The sequence below is a fragment of the Falco naumanni genome, chromosome Z (genome assembly GCF_017639655.2).
Source record: "Falco naumanni isolate bFalNau1 chromosome Z, bFalNau1.pat, whole genome shotgun sequence".
Lineage (NCBI taxonomy): Eukaryota > Metazoa > Chordata > Aves > Falconiformes > Falconidae > Falco > Falco naumanni.
The window spans coordinates 24,972,787-24,986,598 of NC_054080.1; the positions used below are offsets into that span (position 1 = coordinate 24,972,787).

Below are 13,812 nucleotides of genomic sequence, written 5' to 3' on the forward strand. Positions count from 1 at the left end.
TAAGTGCATTTAAGAAAGGGAATTGAAGAAATGAGACTGCATCAAAAGCAGTCACAGGTTCTTCCTCTTTTTCTCCTATCACTTTTCTTCCACTATAGAACTGCCATCTGTTTTTTCTAAGTGTTTTAAAAAAGTCAACAGGAAACTTAGGCCAATCAACATTTTGTTGTATGATTTGGCCCACACTTGGTTATTTTTACACTGAGACACTCTGAGCGAAGATCAGGCCTCCCGCTGTGGGAGCACTGTAACACACAGTTAGTTCTGTCTCTGTGACAATAATTACATCTCCAAATCAGAACCGGAGCTACAGTATCTCAGGGCACACAGACACAAGCAGTGGCACATCTTTACAGTATCGCCTCCCATGTTCTCAGCTATACACATAAGCTCAGTTGTGTAATAAAATCACGTGTTTTCATAACAAAACATCCCAAAGTGTATCAATTACACCCCGAACAACTCAGTTGTGTGAACTGCTTAACCACGCTGCTAATACAATCAAGGCTGCGCTAAGCCAAGCTATTGTTGCTGTGCAAACAACTTATATAACCATATTATTTCATAATTCTTGCTTGTCATTTTCCCTACACTTAGTAAAAAAATCTGTATTATAATAAGTCCACCAAAAGTCTAAATTGAATAGTTTCAGACACAAGTAGATGGATTTAGTATTAATATGGCCATTGTGAAGATTAATTAAATCTCCAGAAAGGCCAAAAAAAGCGCAAAGAAATATTTTTAAGTAATGTAATTTTTCCCAGTGCATTTCAGAATGAGAATTGTTAAGGAAATATACTTCCAAAACATTATAGGAATCATTGGTGTGAAGAACTGGTAAAAACTTAAAAGTTCTCTGCATATCCATAGGAAAGACAGAGCGTAGGCTGCAGCAACACAAGCTCCTCACATGCTCCGCTTCCTCCAGTGCACCAGATGAAAATTCAAAAGCAGCGCACACAACTGAATTTCTATGCCAGTTTAAACTTTGGCTTACTTTCAAAGATGACAGATTAATGCCAACATTTTACTCATGTGGAACCCACTCATTATGTCTTGCACAGAGACCACCAGTTAATTCAGCATTTAAACATGTTTACGCCTACCCACCCATCATTATGTTGCTACATGTGAGCATTCCTGAACTTTATGGAATAATGGAGGATTTAACACTGAAATAAACTGAATCAAAGCCACTCATGAATAAAAGTCATGTCCATGCCTCACAACCTGCTTGCTTCCTCTCAAATTTCTCTCGCCCTCTTAGGAACATGAACTGCTCTACCCTATCCCCCACACTCTCTTTCTGCTTGAAGTCTCTCAATCCATTAGTAGCCTTTCCTCCTCTTCAGTCTCTATGCTTTCGACCACGTTATTTTGTAACATACACAGAAATAGCTGTGACAGAAGTGTGACATGTATGGGACTCCAAAAAAAGCGCTGCCTCAACTGCTTCTCTCACAGTTTTGTGGGGGGAAAAGACCTCCATGATCTATTTAATTTTACTTGGGTTTGAATTGATGCTTTAGTTTCTGAAAAAGATAAATCATGTAATAGTATTTTCTGAGCAAAACAATGTTTTAAAGCAAAATTAAATAACAGAGCATTTAAATGATTCAGAAGCTGCTTCTTTTCCATAGTGAAAGAAAAAGACATTTCTGCTTTAAAAGTTTTGCCCAAATCTAAGTCTATATAGACAACACCAGATAAAGGTACAGGCAAGACTTGTTGGGATAAGATATTCCCAGCAGAGTACTATTAACTCTGAAGGCTGTTTTAATGCTGAGGAGCAGAAGCTTGGCCAGAGAAAATACAAGCTTAGCAGGGTCCTTAATCTAGCCTGTTTCCCCCACACAAAGAAACTGCACCGAAAAGAACCCAGAGAAAATCCCAAATATATCCCAAAGCAAAGCAAAGCAAAGCAAAATAAAACAACTTACTGTCTTCTTCAACATTTTGACGGCGTAAGGTTTCTGGGTCCCTTTCTGCCTGCATCTGTAGACAATGGATGTAGCCCCACTAAATTAAAAAACAAAACAAAACAAAACAAAAAAAAAAAAAAGGAAGAGTAGTTGTACATACACCTCTTCGAATATGTCAATAAACAGAGTTGCCTAGCTGAAACTACAATTTCTACTCCTCCCAGTTTGGGCAAAAATACCTTATTTTTCCCCACAGATGCAAACAAAAAAAAACAGTGTAAAAACTGCTCTCTGCTGAACCAGTGAAATTCAGCAGTTATTCTGCCAACCGAATGTGCAAGAGCTCAAGATGCCTCTTGGTCACATCTTCTCTATCTCCTGACACATCCTGGAGGTTTCCTTAGCATAGCAAGGAACATAATCTGGCCCCAAACCTGTGACAACATATCTTGTCTTCGTTAAGGCAACTCATTTGCAACAATTAGTTACATCGGGTTTTTTTACTGTTGATGGCAGTAATGGGGAGTGAGACAGAAAAGAAACTATTGTGCTACTCTCTCCCAGTTTCCCAAGCAGTTGAATTCAGCACCAGATGGAGCAAGCAGCAATTCTGGTTAATTCAGTGGAAACTGGTGGGGCTTGTTCATAGCAAAACTGAACTGGGCTTAACATCTTCTGGTTGCCTTCAAGGCGCACTTGCTTGAATGTGCTAAATCTGAGCACTTATGAAATGATGGCTCTGCTAGTTGGAAGGCAGTTCTCTGAGTGGGAGGTTGGGCTAGACATTCTCCAGAGGCAGGCTCAGCTGCTGAGGTTATGTGCTGTTCCCTACTTGTTACTGCCAAGGAAGGGACCTGTAGTCTATGAATTAGCTGAAGAGTGGAAAAACCTCTGGCAAAACCATAATGGTTACAAACAGTTCAGATACCTTTATATTCTACCACATTTACTGTTAGATGCTGCTGAGCAACCCAGTGTCAGCCACCATCAAACTGGACGCACTGAAGTGCTACGTGTTAGCACTGGATTTAAGGCATTTATGGAAGCCTCCTGTCCTCAGGAGATTTATCACCCACTCTAAGTCTCAGCATTTCCAAATAGCTGCAGATTTTTAAGCTAGAGGGGACTGCTGTTATCATACACGACTTCCTGGAACATACATTGCCAAGCTGCACACAACCACTCTGCAGTGAAGGGATTTCATATATACCACACACCGAAGTGCACTGCAGATCTCTCTGTACCAGAAGAAACCCATCTCAGTACATCTGTAGGAGATGACCATGAGCTGCAGAATGGCACCAGCAGCTTTCTTTTAAACAGTGCAATGGCATAGCCATGTTTGACTATATGAATAAAGCTGTGACACAAAGTTTATTGTTCTGGGTGCACTGCTGGACAAAACTGCCATGCAGGTTCTGCACTTCTCCCTCCTCAGCATGGGCACGGATGCCAGATAAAGCTCTGAGTAGGCATGTCCATATTTTTATGAGAACATGAGTAAGCACAAGAACTGGCATTTAATTGAGAAGATATACTTCATAAAGACCACTTCATCAGGAAAGGTCACATACAGCAATGGAAACGCAGCCCAATCGTCTGAGGGCTTGTGTGCACCAAACACACATAAAGTAATCTTCACTTCATCTCAAATGCTAAAATGATTTGTCTCTCATAACAGTGTATTGATAAATGTGCGGGAGTACTGCAAGCCTCAGTGACTCGAGAATCATTACAAGAATTTAATTAGATCTCTCCTTGGCCAAGTCTCAAAAGGCTCTATTTAGCAAGAAGAAAATATATAGCACATTAAAAAAAACCTAACACCTTTTAAGTAAAATGAAAGATGTTAAAAGATAAAATTCTAAGGACCTGCTGTGATAAGGTTTATATCTCCAGTATTTCACTACAGCACTGTAATGGGGAAGTCACTGCAGGAACTGCAAATTATTCTTGTACCCTGCTTGACATACTGAATGCAATATAAACATTAAACTCATTAGCCTACATATGCTCTTACCGAGCAGGCAGCAAACTTTCTAGAAATCATTTTATTTGGTTGAGGGCACAGCCAGAGAAGATGTGCAGCTGATGGTCCAAACAAACAGATTGCTATTCCTGTGCGCATATTCAGGTGTTTGCTGCTGCTGCGACAACGGAGGGCAGTCACTGTCTCAGTAATGCTATTGTGTTTGCTTTACCAGCTTGTAACTTGGCTCTGCAAAGTCTTCCACACGGATTAAAACTCAGCTACTGGAACACCTCTGATGATTTAATAGAACTGGCTCAGTGATGAGATGGACAGCCACACCAGCAAGGGTTGCATGGCACCACCTCCAACAGTTCATCTGACTGTACCCAAAGTGGAAGAGAGGCAGCATAATTCTTGAAAGAGGCAGATGACAGCCCAGAGAGACAGGAATTTATGAAGGTATATCCAGATAAGCAGTTTTGCATCAGGATCGTTAGTCAACATTCAAAACACATAAGAGGGGCTACTTTAGAAATTATTCTCTATTGTAAAGATTTCTGACAGCCCATCCCTGGAGTCATAATTTGGGGGAAAAGGCGATGGCAAGATATCACAAGACTTGGGAACACTTCCTGGAATTAGTGAGTCCTCTTTTGGTTTATGTGCCTATGTCCAGCTCTGACAGACATGTTCCCACCAGCCAGGAAAGAGCCCACAAAGCTAACAGCTAACACCACCTTCCTCTTCCATGCCAGAAACCAGCACCTGGACTCACAAACAGGATGGCAACCTGGTTACACCACACCTGGTGCAAAGCTTAGCAGACAGCCATTACTAGTGCAGACCTGACTCCTTGTCTCTTTGGTGATAACAGGACCTCTTTGCTTCTTCCCATTAAAACAAAAAAAATAATAAAAAAGGCAGGCAAGGGGGAAACAGCCTATGGGTCTTAATGTACATGTGCAAACAGAACTGCCTTCTGCAAATAAGAGCATTTTGCTCTGCTTATTTTGGCTTCCTGTGGAGTTCAGTGAGCCTTCTGCTGAATCAGCACATGCAGCTTTCCTGAGCCTGTATAACTTGGAAGGTCACCAATATAACTGGAGTGATTCAAGCTTTCATCACCAAAAAGCAGTGGGAAGCTTCAGCTGCAAAAATCTCCTACAACTGAAAAGCTCAGAGAGCTGCTAACTCTAACCTCTTGCCCTTATCTTCAGTTTTTCAACATCAAACCTCGACTGCCAACAACCAGGCTCTCAGAACCAGATCTGGAATTTGTATCAACTAAAGATTTCATTGATACGTTGGGTCAGAAAACACAAATATGCAGAAACCATAAATTCTTATGGCAACACACCACTTTCTACAGGTTAAATTTATGGCCAGATAGACTGCAAGCCTCTCAATGTCCCATTTGCTGCAGGTGGTGTTCCACTTCAATGATACTATACAAAGAGATCACCTATACTTAATGGTTAAGGCACGTATTTGATAAGCAGCAGGTATCAACACCAGGAAATATTTAATCCTACAGCATTAACAGTTTCAACAAAAGAAACTGGGAGGACCCTAAGTCCAAGCAGCTAACAATCAGTTGCAGAAGTACACTGCAGCGTGTGACTGACAACCAACCCATACCCAGTTCAGACCAGAAACCAGCAACTGAGTCTCCCATACTCCAGATGAGTTCAACCACAAGATTACTCCCTGTATTGTGTTGGCGTATGTACAGTTGATCCTGCCAGCTCTTTTCTCTTTGTATTAGTGAATACATACATAGATACTTATCTATCTTTACATATATGTGTATGTATATGCATTTAAATTTATATGAAATTTATATGAAATATTTTATATGTGTGTATTTATTTAAAGAAAAATAGGCTTCAGGAAGCATCCAGCTGTTGCTTTTTTTGCATCTCTGCCTAGAACAGGCTGCCTGAACTCAAAGTATAAATTATTTGAAGTTAGCTGGAACAATACAAAAAAAGGCATATTCTTGGACTGTGTAGTTGGCCAAGTTAGAGAACAGTAAAAATTAGAATTCCTACATTGTTGAAAACATTGTCATTCTCTTTTACTGGCATACATGTTTCTGTCTGGAAAGCTGCTTAATGATTCTGTTAAAAGATTTACTTTTAAAAAACCCACACGTAACAGTGACCATGCTAAAGAAAAAAAAAAAAATCAACCTAAACCACTTTACCATAAATGTATTTCTACATCCAGTTTTGAACTTACAAAAAATCCTAAAAATAATGTATACATCTTAACTACTTGGTCACAATGGACAAGAAAAATACTTGCTTCCCTGTGATGCTGCCTACAATGAGGACAATGACAAGTCACAAGAAACCTCTTGTCTTCTTGTGTGCTTGGACTCTGTCACAGCTGCTACACACGCAACTCAGTATCAGAATCAGTTTTCCTGTAGTACAAACACTTCAGTGACATGATAAACTCACTCAGCCATTAGTCCAATGATTGCATGAAAAATTTAAAGTATTTAAAGAACCACTTAATACGTGAAATTAGACTAAAATTCAATGACTGATCTGTGTTGTTTTCCACACAAATTAGAAAAATGTTTTTAAAATATTAAAAATCTCTGTGTAAAATTTTTGCACCCCTAATATACATTTTCTTGAGTATTCTGATTGTTTTTCTTTTGCAATTCGCAATTCTTTTAGAAGGACGCTATTTTAGAGATTGGGCAACAGCATCATAGCACTCTGTCTGTGCTAAGGAGTCCAAACTGCGAAGCCAAGAGAAGCATGGTCACACTTCAGGTACATGCAGTCAAAAATAGTGGTGTCAGCACAGATGGAAGGAAGGCAGGGACACCCAGGAGGGGTGTTAAGGAGGTGGAAGTGATCAGCAGAATTTGCACATAAAGGAGAAAATGGAATTTGCAGGATCAGGCTGGACCTGTGGTAGGGACCGGCAGAGAGAGAGAAACCAAGGCAAGAAAAGGCACAGAATTTGAGCCAGGTTGGAAAAAACCTTCCCTCCCACACACCCACAAAGAGCTTCTGCCTCTGAAATAAGAATGAGAACTAAACCGAAACACAGCCAGATGTTTATTTGGTCACAAGTAGGTAGGAAAGGTGAATTCCTAGAGCTGCAGTTTTTATAATAAACAGTCACTGATGGTATTTTCACTGGAAGGAAAAAGATTGGCCCTTCCAAAAGTAGGTCAGCATCTCTATACCATGCCCATTTACCCCAGGTTTTATACTGCATTTTGAATCAATTCAGTATAAACACTCAACATAATCTCCTAAAAAATTCATTTGGATTAAATTAATTAAGTTCTTAACTGATTTTTGAAAAATAAATCAGTTTGTGCTTCATGCAGTCAAAAAATGATTACACAATCTAGTTTGTTCAAACAAATCGGGTGAAAGAATGAATTCTTAAGAAACCTGTACCTATTACAAAGCCATGGAAATTTGTGCTGCCAAAACTGCACTAACAGATTAAAGTCCAGTATTGGTTTCCATAAAGAATACTTTTTTTTTTTTTTTTTTTTTTGCACAGGTTACAGAAGTATAAGGCTAAAATATATTCATTCACTCTTTCTTATACATACACTAGAAGTTCAAATGGATTTATAGGCATTAAATTACTGTTTCTAGACTTAAAAATTAAATGCCCTGTTTCAAGTTAAATACTGGATAGAGCAAAAAAATCACTGGCAAAGCCATTAATGTATACAGAAATGAAAATTACATTTTAAAAAAAGGATATTCTATGGCATTACTAATATTGCTTAATTTAAAAAAAACACATACATGTAAGTTTGGAAATTCTCACAACTTGCATTTCATCAAAACAAACTTTCTACAGTGAACTTACAAGCAATTTTTAAATTATTCAAATCTGATCTAAAAGCCTCTTCAAAACATTAATGTCTACATATACAGGACTTGTAGGCAATTGTGTGCAAGTGCAGCCTCCCTTTCCACTCATTATTTCACAACTATTAAAAGAATGGAAAATTTCACAAAACAAACATAATGTAGGGGGGAAAACCCACTTAAATTCCCACATGCTGTAAGGAATAAAACGAATCTTTGAAGAAGGCAAGGCTGGTGGAAAAAACATACACAGTTCTGGAAGGGAAAGCTAATTCCACTGCATTCCATGTCTGGTTGATTTTGACAAGAAAAACATCCATACTTTTAAGATTTTGATTCTATGAGTTTCAGCTGCAGTGCTGATTTTCTAATATCTGAGGTGAAAGGACTTTTTAGCAATCGGTTCCTGCTCAGGCTCACAATGTAGCAGACCAACAAGGTATTTTCAGTATTCAGCCTTCACTGCATTTAGCAGACAAACAAAAGGAGCCTTACATAAGCACATTCCTAACAAAAGACATGCACTATATTTAAATAAACACTAATTAAACTAATGCTTGCCAATATTCTTCAACCTGTAACTTCCACATACAACAATTAGTAGAACTGTAATCCTTCAGATGTGGGCTAGGTTGGCTGGCGAAACGCTAACTAAAACGTACAGTCCAAGCCACTCCTGCTGGGGTGGCTGGACCAGCAGCTGCTAATTGCTGCTGGGACTGCAGCAGCATATTTCTCACTAGCTTCCAGTGGGGCTCCTTCCTCAAGTACTGCAGGAAATTTATAGAAAAAGACCTCTGCCCCACAAGCAGGCTAAACACTTAATTACACCTGCCTTTATTGCCTTTTAAAATAGTGGACATTCAGCTAGGAGTTAAATTAGACACATTATATAATATCTATGTTAAAATTAGATTATTTCCCCCACCTCAAACACTACTTCTTAACCCTCTGTCTAGCTGGTGTGTAAACGTCAAGGACCAGGAACAGACCACCAACACTATGTATCTTAAAGCATTTTAAGAAATCTGACTTCCCTGCCTTTCAATGAATGTAAGAACACAGCTGACCCAGACTGAGTAAAAGAGCAACAATCATCTCCTACCTTAATTTGAAAACATGGAAAGAAAATTTGAACTACACTGAATTTCAGATGTTGCTGCTTTATTATGTGCACATTGCTCTCCTTGGTGTAACCCAACTTTCAGAAAGCTGGCTCCCGAGAAAAGTGTCAGGTAAGGCTGCCAAAATGGATGTGAGGTGAAGCAGAGCACTACGCACAGAAGAAAAATGCACAGGAAATACAAGTACTCTTTCTTCTTTTTCCTTTAGTCCCTTTAAAAAATTGGGCTAGACCACACATAAGGACAACTGTATTTCTAAAACAGCAGGAGAGTTCTCAATATGAAAACCAATCTCTTTCCTACCAAGTCTGAAAAAAACTTGCAACTGAAAGTTGGCTGAAAATGAACTTGCAATAGCGTGAGGTTGATTTTTTGACATAAAGCTCTTGCAGTCCAGAAATTGGTTTTGAATATTTTATTTAGAACGGTTTCCTCTGAGACTGCTCTTCTTTTTTCAGGGACAGAAAAGTACTTACCTATTCACATTTAGGCAGTTCAATGAAAGAGAGAGAGTAAAGAAAAGGAGGCAGAAGAGTGGACGGAATGAACTCTTACTGCTTCCAGCAGGATGCAGATTTTTGTCCCTGGAATTCTGGGAACACGAGGCCAAATTTTCAAAACCAGGTGCTCAGACTGCCTGTGCAAGACGCAGACCCAAATCCTTGGATCCGCAGTCTCAGTCACATTCTTATGGCCGCAGACTCTGTGCCTGCGCTTTCCATCTATGTGGCAGGCCATGTGGCTACTGTCCCTGCCTAAGCAGCACACAAAGCTTGACAACTGAAACGGTTCAGAGAACGTAGCTCCTCTGGAAAAACACATGCCTTATTTTAAGGACAGTTCAAACCATTATCTCATAAGCAGCACTTCGTTCGCCCTCCCTCCCTTTAAGAGAATAAACATTATTTGTTAAATCTTAATGAAGACTGCATGTGAGGCGGAAGAGCACTGAGCAGTAAAAACTTCTAAAAACCTTAGCAAGTGTGTTGCAAGACCTCCCTTCCTGGGGTGTTGCAGAATTGCCTATTTTTCTCTGCTGAGACATTCCTGCATCAGGAAGTGTTTTAAACAGTCTGTACTTTGAGTAGGTATCATTGACTATGGCTCTTTGTGACAATCTCCAGGTGCAGAAGGCAAAACAGCCTTTGCCCTAAGTGACAACATGTGGCAGTACAAACAGCTTCATACACCTCGTAACGAGTCTTGGTTTTCCTGGTTGAGGGAAGGAAGGTAGAAGGGAGGTCTACCGATAGCTTGCTCTGTAAATAAAAAGTAGCCTTTTTAGATCAGATGGGGAATATCTCATGGCTTTTCATGTCTGCATAAGCAAGCTTTGAACAAACTTATTTACCAGCTAATTTAGGTCACATTTCTGGGATTCTGCAAGCTCCTGTGCCCATTCTTACCCTGAACAGCTCTCATTTTGGTAAGCTATGCAGCTTTTGCCTTGGAGGTTCCTGTTCTGCTGAACCATCAACTCCCATGCAACAGCTTCTATGAAATAAGTTGCTTTTGCCAAGAAGTTTATGTGCAGTACCAGCCCAGGATCTCTTACCACAAGACAACAAACAAAATTTTAATATATGGCAGATTTAAAAGTTCTTAGGCTTTTTTCTAGCAATGCAGCATATTTTCTTCTTTAAACCAGGTAGGACAGCCATTTCTGATCATAAGAGGTAAGACTGAAAACGAGGCAACGCAAAAGAGTTTGGAAGAGTGTATTATATTTTGCCAAGATCCCTAAATTAACACTTTTTATTATGTTATATGAATTCTGATCATATATAAATATATACTCAAAATTTTGAGTATATTTTGGATATTTGAATATCAAACATTTTGGGGTATATTTTTGAAGTAAGAATACTAAGTGAAGTGCTCCTTATTATGGAAAATAGGATATTTCTAATCTGTCATTTCTAACGTTTTTGTAACAGTCAGAAAACCCAACTTGCCATCATCATAACAGTAACCTGCAGACTTACACTTCATCGCAATTTTATTGCAATAAAAAAGCTACAGTAGAAAGAGGAAGCTGCAGCAGGGAGTGGCAAAAATCTGAAATAAGATATTTCCTGAGAAAATAATGATAGCATTAAGGCAATGTACTCTGCTGCAGGTTGTGTCAGTGGGGGGTTATTTCCATCAAAGTGGTAAGTTCTGCAGCTCTGGTAAGTCTGATGACCAAATGCCAACTTACTGCAAGCATGGGGGAGGTATCAAGTCAGGTCTGATTTTCCAAAATAAGGCCCGACCTGGGCAGACCTTGGTTCTGGTGGCTGGGAAAGACCTAAGTAGGTCTAGCCCTTCCCACAGGAACAGTCCTGAGCCACCCCTACCATGGGGAGGCAGCCACCCTGGAGCACTCCTGACCACCCACCCTGCTGTCACTTCCCACCCTGCCCAAGGGACAAAGTAGGCAAAGCTGCTGTTCAGTGTTTTTTACCCTTTTAAAAATATGTTATCACAGAGGCACCACCAGCATCACTGATGGATGGGCTCAGGTTTGGCCAGTATCAGGTCCACCTTGGAGTGAGCTGCAACCAGCTGTGTCTGGCATGAACAGAGCTTCTGGTGTCTTCTCATAGAAGCCACCCTCGACCCTTTTTTCATTCACATGTACTTTGCTTTTCTCTAGCCTTTTGGGACCTCATCTGCCTGTAGTCGCTTCTTAGGGAAACAGCTGAAGACTCATGTTTTGTTCCTGAGACTTTCCTTCTTCGGTGTTCTGAGGTGTGCATCACCAACTCACCACTGACATCATCACTTTGACTTACCTAAATATTATCTCATCTGCTCTAATTAGGCCTTTAATATTCTATTAAACTTTTACAAAGACCCCAGCTTTCGCTACACAATGCTTTATTTGCTTGTCTTCCCTATTAAGTAAAGGACTTAACTTTTCTTCTTTTTCCTTGTTCCCCTAGCACATTTATCAGATCTCTTCCTTGGTAAATTTAATGCACCGTCAGCTTTCTCTCTTTCCAGAGCTACTGCTGTGTCCTCTGTTCCATGTTGCTTTTTCTGCTTTTTGTGAAATTCCTTTTTTTATCTTCCTATCATTTGAAAGCTCCCGATGAAGATATTTATACCTACAGGAACTTCAAGAGAATCTTCAGAATGTCATAGAAACCCTTCTCAGGAACAGTCATCACAGACTGTCCTGGAAACTAATGACATACCTATACAAGTACATGTGTGGTGAAGTACATTTTAAAAAATTGCCACCGCTACTCAATGCTTAAAATGAGGGAGCTCTTTTCTGTAGTTACGAGAGTAAAATTACTGTTTTCCAGGAGAAGATCCAAGATCTTCTAGTCCATGAACATCTTCTATCTTTTTGTGAAATATATCCCCATACTAGCCACTGACCAAGCCACTGTTTAATTGGCTATGTCAGAGAAAGACTGTGGTTTCCAATGACTGCAATTTCCATTTTTAAAGGACTGAGGCTTTTTAGCTGTCAGAGCTGCTCTGTAATCCAGGATAGTGATTCTAATCTAATTTGTCAGTCTGCACTTCTGTACATAAAGAATTCAGCACAATGGTGTATTACAGATTTTAAAATAAATGAATTCTTTCATGTTCTTCCCATCATACTGAAACTTCAAGCACAGCATAATCCAATGACACATCTGACGACTGGCATCTCCAACCTTTATTAAAATGTAAAATATAATCATGGTTAAGCAGTATTTGCAACATAGTCTGTATAGGATTTAGAGATTCACAGCTTACATTTTTTAAACCTATTTAAAAAATGTTCCCCATGTACTTTCAGAGAGAGGCTTGGAATAAAAAGTGTGGTCAGTTATGCCCTTGCACTGGTTCATGCACTTACAAGCACTAACTGTGCTAGTCACACAATCAGCGGTCGATGTAAGCAGATAGCTGGTGCCTGCCTGCACAGCAGGTTCCTCCACAGGCACAGGCTTCAGCATCCACATCAGCCACAGACTGATGCCACCAGACCTGTGAAAAAGGCTGACATGCACAAGCAGGGAAGAAGGCTTTGACACAGACCTCCACAGGTCTTCATGAGGCTGCTGTCTGAGAGGGCTGACCAGCCACGCTGCACAATACTTCATGACCCACAGAGACACGATCAAGCACTGCGTTCATATGGACAGCATTATCCTCTGAATATGAGCCCAGCTGTGGAAGGTATCACGTACTCCTATCACCCCCTCCCATAATTTGTTTTCTTGATGTTTAAAGAGAAAATACCTTTAATGAGATCTGATGTGCTTCCAACTACGGAAGTCAAACTCTGCAAACTTATCGAGCTTCACATACATCAAAATGCTGATTCTGGGCTGGGACTGCTCTGATTTACCAAAACTCTTCTAAAATTGAATGTAATTTCTTTTCTGAAGGTTTAACAGAGTATGTACAGTACTCATTGCAATCAACAGACCACCCATTTAGATTGCTTAATTATGTATTTACAATATCTTCATATACAGCGCAAGTATCTAGTCGATAATGTTTTTATCTTGTAAAAGATATATCACAAAGTTTTAGCATATGTCATTTGTATAAACAACTTTAATAAGGTCAGGCTCTGTAAAGCTTTTGCTTCAAAAAGGAAGGCAAAGTATATTATAATTTTAAATTATTTAATACATCCTGGGGAAAAAAAGTGTATAATTTTGTGAAGTCGACTCTAATGCTGACAAGTTTATCCAGGTTTTCATTCAGAGACTCTTTCCTTATGCCTCTGTCTGTAATCTTTGAAAACACAACCTTTTCTTTCTCCCACTGACTTAGTAACAAACCTGTTGACAATAGCATATTTGGAACTCAGTCAGGAAAATAATGTTTCTAATGAAACGACACTAATGCTTTCTAAACACTGAATACACTGCAAACCTGAAAAACTGTTGGAAGCTCACAGACCACACAAATTTGTGGAAGACTATGTCTTATCTTGA

The 13,812-nt window shown here is 39.6% G+C and overlaps 1 protein-coding gene across 1 annotated transcript in view; it reads right to left on the minus strand.

The window, feature by feature from the left end:
• Positions 1-13,812, minus strand: part of CAMK4 (calcium/calmodulin dependent protein kinase IV) — a 170,093-nt gene that overhangs the window by 97,901 nt on the left and 58,380 nt on the right. Inside the window, exon 2 of the mRNA XM_040579740.1 lies at positions 1,941-2,019. Coding sequence (XP_040435674.1) covers positions 1,941-2,019 — 79 coding nt within the window. The remainder of the gene's footprint in view (positions 1-1,940; positions 2,020-13,812) is intronic.